Below are 8734 nucleotides of genomic sequence, written 5' to 3' on the forward strand. Positions count from 1 at the left end.
TTTTCCCGGGCTAGATATTCTACACACGTGACACGCAGGCCGGAAGAAAAGGCCGGATCCGTTAGTGTTTCCATACAGCGTTGTATATGAACATTCTCATACAACAGTGTCTTTCACAACAACCTGTCAGATGTATAAAGCATCCAAGCCGTACAAATGTGATCCGAACCACACAGATCATCACAAAATCCAGTTTGGTCCCTGATCGGATGGGCCACACCAGAAAAATCTGTGTGAGTAGATGATCTGCCTCAATATACGGTATTAACCCAGCTAATGATTCGACTGCTCGTAACATCTTCTATACATCTTAAAATCCGGCCCACCATTTTGACGGATGGGATGCTCCACACAAGTAACACGTTGTCGGTGTATAGAAAACCTATGTACGGAAAAGCCCACATACAAACGTTGTAGGTTGACTCTGAAATTCAAGAAAAAGAAAAGATCTTTTCAGCTCTGAAATCCAAATTCCCTTTCCTCCCTCGGAATCCATTCAAACCAAAACCCCCCTCCCTCTCCCTCTCCTCAGGAATCTCTCTCTCTCTCTCTCTCTCTCTCTCTCTCTCTCTCTCTCCTCTGTAATCTTCTTGTTCTTCTGGCTTTGTTCTTCCTGTTATCTGTGAAGATGCATCGGTCGGGGAGCACGTCTCGAGCCTCCGATGAATTCTTCGTGAGCATGTCTCCACAAATCAAAGGATCGCCAGGCTTCAAGGCGGTCGAGATCGATCAGCTTCCGACGTACAATCCACTCTCTGACATCGGTAAGAAGGAGACTTCCCGCCTCAGATCAGCCGAAAGTGCGGTCCACATCATACCGATGGTTCTGATCGTATGCGCAGTCATCCTCTGGTTTTTCTCCCGCCCAGGTATGATCATGACAAGATCTCGATAACCCAATTCTCCGTTTTCGCCTTTTTAAAAATCTTTTCTCTGTTTTTGGTATTTAGAGAATTTGATTGATAGGAAGATAGAATAAGATTTCAAAAGAATTCCAAAAAAGAAATCAAGGGTTTGAATTTGGGTAGTTTCTTTTATTCAAGATCCATTATATCTATCTATCTATCCTAATCTCTCTTTCTCTGAATGAAGTAACAGAAGAATCTGTTTTTATTTATTTATTTATTTTATTTATTCATCTAAGGTTCTTGGTCTAAGAGAAGCAAAAGGGGGGAATGATTATTTTCTTTCTGATCAAGATCTCTACACGACAAGTGGGCCCATGGCTCATGTTTTCTGGCCGAAAGTTAGCCCTACCAACTCATTAGGTGGGCCATGGACCACGTGTACATCGATTTCAGAATATTTGGACTATGTTTTTCAATAGTCTATTTTTCATACATTTGTGGTCCAATTGAAGATGGAACCTGCCTGATCATTTTGGCCACTTCATCTACGCAATGGGACCTGTCTGATGAATGGCATGGATTGCACCTTGATCTCTCATGTGGGGCAATTCCAGATGCCCCCAAGTCACAGTCCAAAATCAGATTGTTTGAATAATCCTAGTTTCTACTTCATGGACAGTTGTTTGTAGAAGTATGACAATTGGATATTCTTTTCACTTTTGACTGTCCAATAAATGTCTGATAGATAATCAAAATAAGCATAATTTTTGTGAATGATAAATCTAAGCTGGGACCCATATTTTGAACAGTTTAATTTGAATTACTTGTATGCTGCATATGCAATTTCCTAGTAATTTTTTTAGTGCCCGCATATCATGCATCACACTCTGCCTGAGTATCAAATTTTTTCTCTAAATGTATTCTCTTTGAACATGTAAAGTGGATTTTTTTTTTCGTTTTTTGTTTTTTGGTTCAATTTTCATAGAACTCAATTCTCAGTTATCTTTCTTCATTCTTGTAATTTCTTATATTTATAGTGTTTTAAATCACGAATAGCGTATAGCGTAGCGTTCACTCCCTTGAAGCGCGAGATGTAAGCTACATAGCGTGTAGTGTAAGCTACACAATAGTTGTAGATTTTTAATCAAGATTGCGATTGGTTGCATCAATTTCATGATATTTTACACCAATTATACTGGTTAATAATGAAATTTAACAAAATTTCATGATATTTCGTGCAACCAAACACAACTTGAAGTAGTAGGAAAGGCAGTGATTAAGTATAAAGGAAAAGAAGGAACAAAAAAAGTGATTTAATACTGTTACTTACGTTATTTTACTAAAAGCATTGAAAAGATTAACTGATTTTTATTGAAAATGGAAAGATTTAACATCGCTATGTAGCGCGTAGCGTAGTCTATGTGGCATGTAGCTTATGCAAATTAATCATGTTGCATAGGCTACACACGACTTAAGCTATATAAAATACTGATATATATATATATATATATATATATATATATATATCACATTGGCAGGAAGATATGACATGAGAAATGGTGGATTGTTGGGCTTCTGCTTCTGTTTTTCTTATTTTCTGGTCTTATTCATGTGAATTTTGACTTCTCAAAGTCAGGAAATACAATATCCTGGAAAGCATGAGGGCCGGACACTATTCATCTTGATATTTTCTACAACAAGCGGATTGAATTTGTGTCTGGTTAATGGTATTGATCCAACAAATGATAAGATTGGTGAATGTGTCAATCATTCGAACTGCCCAACTGAAGGCCACTTCATGGATGGGCCAATGGTTAAAAAATTGCAGCAATTGGTTATTTCTTGACCACTGCTCTAAACTTTTCATGGTTGTCTTAAAATGAATGATGGATCAAATGTTTATGAATTTCCAATTGGTTTATTTTGGCCCTTCAACTCTTCCAACAGGTGGTCCACTAATTAAATGGTCTGGGTCCACTGCCAAATTGCACCAGTCGATCGATTGTAGGGTTGTGATTCCATTTAGTTTATAGTAGTTGTCACATACTAGATCCTAAACCTTTTGGCAAACACATACATGCCAAGATTTAGAGTGTGTTTGAATGCACTATCGAACTGAATTGCAATCACTATCCTAATTGTAGTTTCCTTGCATTTGCAATTACATTAAGTTGGACTTCAAAGAAACATATCTGCAATTTGAGGGCCACTTCCTGATTATGAATGCTAGGAAAACATCACTTAACTTTTGTAATTTCTTCTTGATAAATGTGAGTGATTGCAATTCAGTTCACTCATACTGCCAAACATGGCCTTAGACATTTGTAACAAGCTTTTCAATTATATCGAGCTGTAGAGGAACAACTTCCATTTTTATTCTGTTTCGACCATTTTCAATTTCAAAAGACAATCCACAAGATGGAAAAAGAGAAAGCAGGCACAAGTGATTTAAGATTTGGAGTCCTGATTGTCTGAACAATGGCACAATTCGTTTAGATAATTTCAGGTGTGTTTGGTTGCACCAAAATATCATGAAATATCATGATTAATCAATCTAATTTGGTACAAAATGTCATGATATTTCATGAAATTTGTGCAACCAAACATGCGCTGAGATACGCATTCACTTAATTCCTTTTCTTGTTTAAATTCATGGCAGTTCTTTTTTATTTTTGTTATACAGCAGTGGATCTGGGGAATAAGGGTGATTCAGTTGTTGCCAGCGTCACAGGGCTGAAAACTGACCGTTATGGCAATCAGACCGCATCGCCACTCGCCATTCGAAAGGATGATTCTCACCCATTAGAGCGGCTTGTGGATGATGATGCTGAAAGATCTTCTGAGAAAAAATCCAATTAAGGGTGGTTCTATTCTTGTTTAGGAGGGAGATGGGATAGCTCATTTTGATTTGGTTCATTCAATTCTGATGAGGGTCATTTCCTCATGAGAGGTCCGGATAATCTACTGCAATCTAGTATTCTTTGTAATTGGAATTGATTTCTTGATTGTAACTGAAATTCATTTCATGATCAGAGATTGAGACCATCTCAGCTTTCCTGCTTCGCCATCTTGCTTGTTTTGAAGTGGCTCCCATTGATGCAAATGATGATGTTATCTCTAAATGATACTTTTTGGAGCTTTTACTATCCGCGACGATGAATGGTTCTTTGCAATTTGGCTCTTCTCAATGATTCACTCAAGTGATTTTTCTAGCCATCCAGTTCTTTTTTCATACAAATACGTTCCATGGTTCATCTTATTGAAATTTTTATTGTTTGGATGATCTATGGTAATCAGGGACTTGTGAAATTTTTTATTGTTCCATGTTTGGAGGAGCTTGGTTTTTGGTATATGCGTAAAGCTGTTTCTTAAGATTTCATTGAAGTAAACGGTGGTCTAGTAAGGTGCAAGTCCTCAAGTTAATACTTGCACATGCACATTGCAGTGGGACTGGGCCGGACTATGAAGCCCCTATCATGATCCAGCTCTCTTCTAGATGGACCTATCCTCAAGACCAATGACATAAATGACAAGTTATTAAGGATATAGTAAATCATTGCATTGTAATTATTTATTTTATTAATTGCATAGTTAATCTCCTTCTATAAGAACAGATAGAGAAGTACTTGAACCACTTAAACTCACTTTACAATATTCTTGTATAATTGGAAGTTTTTATCCATCTTTCAAGCAAGGTATTGTGATATACGCTTTTAAGCTACTTTAAATATTTTGTAATTCCGTGTGAAAGAGCCCGACATGGCTTAGAGATGGGTGGACTCATCACACATGTCAAAGTTTCTAACCGTTCATCAAGTATAGGATACATCATGAAAGTGGAGGGAACTTTTTGTCTTTTCATCTATAGTGAGAGCATTTTGGTCATTTCAAAAAAAAGGTATACTATTAGTTTGGCGGATTAGGTGCTACTGAATCCGAGTCGACTCGGACTCATCTGCGTTTTAAAACCACTGTGTATAAACAGGAGGGAGTGCGACCCGGCCACACCTAACATGGTGCGGTCTTGACTGTGGGACCCACCTTGATGCATGTATTGTATATCCATGCTGTCCATCCATTTTTCAAACTCATTTTGGGAGAGGAGACAAAAAATGAAGGAAATTCAAATCATCGTTGGACCACAACAGAGGAAACAGTGGTGATCGACCATTAAAAACTTATTATGAGCCACAAAAGTTTTGGATCAAGATGAGATGTGTTTTTCCCCCTTCATCCAGGTCTGTCTGACCGTATCAACAGGTTGGATGTAAAATAAACATTATGGTGGGCGCTAGGAAGTTTTTAATGGTAGGTGTTCAATTATCACTATTTCCTATGGTGTGGCCCACCTGATATCTGGGTCTGCTTCATTTTTGGGTTCATGCCATAAAATGCGCTGGAAAAATAGATGAACGGCGTGGATATACAATACATATATCAAGATGGCCCAATGGTCAGGGCCGCACCTAATCCACTCCCTACACGTGAGAGAGAGGACACCTGTGTCGGTTTGCTACGAAAGTTTTGGTAAAGTTGTTAAGTAGGGGCATATTCACTTTTATGAAAGCAACTCGTCTCATGTTTTTAGCTGAACTGAAGAATAGCCGATCCAACTTTATTCCCATTTCCTTTTTCCTTTTTCTGCAAATATTGGTTACAGATTGCCTTTTTCTGTTAAAGGACAAAACAGGTCCTGAGACTTTGCTAGCTCAACACACGCCTCTACATGTGGAAACACGTGCTAACCTGGCACTCACTTAGGCCATCAGAGCCGTGTATCAGGTGGGACAGACGTGTTAGATCATCTGGATTAAAGATTGGGAGCGGATCGTGTGCGCCCCAGCCTCACCCAAGATGGTGCAACCCTTACTGTGGGGTCACTTTGATGTATGTATTTTATATCCGAGCCGTCCATCCATTTTTTTCAGATTATTTTAAGGCATGAACAAAATAATGAAATAATTTCAGTTCTCAGGTGGACCATACCATGGGAAATAGTAGTGATAATCCATTAATGGGCCACAAAAAATTTGGATCAATCTGATATTTGTTTTTCTCCCTTATGGGAAAAAAAAAAACATAATGGTGGGCTCTGGAAAGTTTTTAATAGTAGGGCATTCAATCACCACTTACTCCACTGTGCAGTCTACATGAGTTTTGGATCTCCTTCTCTCTTTTTTTTTTTCTTTTTTTTTTAAAATTTTTTTCAGGCTCTTGCCCTAAATTGATATAAAAAATGAATGAACAGCGCCGATATAAAATACATACATACTCCATAGCAAAGGCAGCAATGTCTTGGGTGAGGCTGGGCCTAATCGGCTCCCCTCTAATTATTGCCTTCTCACGCCTTTGGAAAGAACTTTCAGGAAGCTAGGCGAGGCCCGCTTAAATGTTTCTAAGAAATCCTTCCCATCCATCCATTTTCAGGTTAGGGTTTGAGCTAAAATGAGGTAGATATAAAACTCAAGTTGAACAACAGGAAAATGTGTGTAGGGAAATGCCTACAGCTGAAACCTCCTTTAAGGGTCTACCGTGATGTTTACATGCCATCAATACTAAATAATATCGTTTCTAGTGAGAAAAATGGAAAATACAAATATTGGACTGATTCAAAACCTCTATGGCCTTATGAATGTTTCAATGATGGATGTTCAATTTTTGTTGTTTCTTAATGTGCGCCCACTTGAATTTTGGATCTGCTTCATTTTTAACCCCATGTACTAACATGATTTACAAAAAATGGATGAACTACGTGGATTTCTCACGATCATCATGGTGGGCCCCACTTAGCTTCCTATTGCTAGAAGCTCCTAAGAAAAGCTTTAACAGACAATTTACATCCCTATACATGTGGACACATGTGCTAACCTTTGCTTATTCTTGGTATTTCAAAATAAATAAATAAATAATTTCAAATGATTTGAAAAAAGAATTCCCTTCAAATTTTCTAAAAAGCAATAAAGGCATGTTGTCTTATAATGGTGTGGGTTTAATCTCATGTGGGATAAGTAATAAAAAAAACTTCAAATTTATAAGAAGAAAATTTTGCATAGGGCTTAGGCCCCTTCCAGGGGCATATAAATTTGGTTGTTTAGGGGTTATGCCATCTGTAAGACCCGTATTCTAGCCCGTACCATCCCGTAGGCTTCCGTGGTCCTCTCGGTAGAATTCCGGCGACCCGCGATTTTTTATTGGCAGTTGCGCGCGACTCCGAGTGGTATCTCGTATTCCAGAGTCAGCTCGACCCGAGACCTATACCCTTGCGACCGCGCAGTCGCTGCGATTCTGACGCCGCATCTCGCTCGCCGAGGCGATACTCAGGCCAGGAAATGTGGGCCCGCGTTCGGTTCGAGAAAACACCGCACGTCGCAATTTTCAAGAGAATCTCTAGCCTAAATGTCACATCAATCATTAATCAAGTCTAAGTACACAACCTTACTTAGCCATTCCCTTTTCACCAACAAGGCATGGCACCCATTTCTTTTTCACCCAAAAGTCAACATGCACCATCCCTCTCTCCCATCACCCATCTCTTTCTCACTCCTCTCTCTCTCTCATTCTCTCTCTCATTTTCCCAAGCATGGAACCGTCCATGGCATTCCATGGGAGAGAAACTAGTGTGGCCCCCTTCCTACCACTCAATCCAACCCTTGGATCATCGTCTCAACCGTCGAAATTGTTCCCTTGGGGTTCTAGATTGCATAGGCAGAAGAAGGAATAGAAGATCAAAGGTGGGTGCTCATTTCTTTCTCCTTCTCATTTTTTTGATGATGTGTGGCCCACTTGGATGAACCCCACCTTGAGGTATGTTTTTTCCAAACCGTACAAGTCATGTGGACCCTATCTTATAGTGGTGGAAACACATAAATATCAAGTTGATTTAATTATGGTGGGCCACGTTCATGTGGGACCCACCCTGGTGACACGTGGGCCACCTACACATGGGACCCACCATGATGATTGTGTTATATTCATACTGTCCAATGTCCAGGGGACGCTGGACAGGGAGTGCTAACGTGGTGTGCGTGTACTGACATGGTGGTGTACTAACAAGCAAAGAGAGGAAGAAGAATAGTGTTTTAAGGTGGGCCGCTCATGCAGGCCCCACCTTGATGTATGTATAAAATCCATGCCGCCCATTTTAGGCGTTGAGCCAAAATATGAGACTGATCTGACAATCAAGCGGGCCATATCATAGGAAATAGTGGTATTACCATTGAAACTCATTTTGACCCTCCTATTCGCCAAAAACACATTGCATATTGGTATCATTTGGTCGATCATGGGCCGTAGAATACAATGGATGGGTCGGATCGATCTAAAGTGGGCCCTACCCCAGAAATTTATAAAATTCCTTATTTTAAAAAAAAAAAAATTACGCAGCAGCTGCTGCTGCCGCCGCTGACATCGTCCAAGGACGCAGCACCAGCGTCCTGCACTGGCGGGCGTACAAACGGACTGGGCCTCACGGCCCAGCTGTGGGCCCCACCGTGACGTGTTTCGAACATCAACACCATGCATTGGGTGGGCCCTTGTGGCAGTGACACCCCTGTCAAAAATCATCCGTATACGGAACTCAGGTGGGCCATACCATCCAAAATCATGTGAAAACATGCCTAAAAATATAAAATCATCTGGTGGGGCCTTTTTGAGTTTTGGATGTGATTGAAACTTGGTTTGGACCCCTAATTATATGGGACACCTATAATAGATAGAGTGGATCTAATTAATGTGGGTCCCACCTAGTATAAAAAAAAGAAAAAAAATAATAATAACAATAAATATGCTTTGACGTCCAGAGGAGTCTGGACGTCCAGCGTGAAATAGGGAGGGCCCCCTTGGCCCCAATTGTGGATCCTACCATGATGTATGTTCTACATCCATGC

General features: G+C 39.9%; 1 protein-coding gene across 2 annotated transcripts; it reads left to right on the forward strand.

Moving 5' to 3' along the window:
* Positions 1 to 454: 454 nt before the first annotated feature.
* LOC131223247 (uncharacterized) lies at positions 455 to 3915 on the forward strand. 2 transcript variants are annotated; one of them, XM_058218587.1, is made up of 2 exons: positions 455 to 869; positions 3532 to 3915. In XM_058218587.1, exons 1-2 carry the CDS (start codon positions 629 to 631, stop codon positions 3705 to 3707), a joined length of 417 nt encoding a protein of 138 aa, XP_058074570.1. In that variant the 5' UTR covers positions 455 to 628; the 3' UTR covers positions 3708 to 3915. The 2 variants fall into 2 exon arrangements, with proteins under 2 accessions (XP_058074570.1, XP_058074571.1); XM_058218588.1 differs by having other exon boundaries at positions 467 to 869; positions 3535 to 3915.
* The last annotated feature ends 4819 nt before the right edge of the window (positions 3916 to 8734 follow it).

The sequence above is a fragment of the Magnolia sinica genome, chromosome 13 (assembly GCF_029962835.1).
Source record: "Magnolia sinica isolate HGM2019 chromosome 13, MsV1, whole genome shotgun sequence".
In the NCBI taxonomy this organism is placed as follows: domain Eukaryota; kingdom Viridiplantae; phylum Streptophyta; class Magnoliopsida; order Magnoliales; family Magnoliaceae; genus Magnolia; species Magnolia sinica.

Coding starts and splice junctions, on each gene's coding strand:
- LOC131223247 (XM_058218587.1), top strand. CDS start 629: ATGCATCGGTCGGGGAGCACGTCTCGAGCCTCCGATGAATTCTTCGTG. Junction 870..3,531: donor CTGGTTTTTCTCCCGCCCAG/GTATGATCATGA, acceptor TTTGTTATACAG/CAGTGGATCTGGGGAATAAG.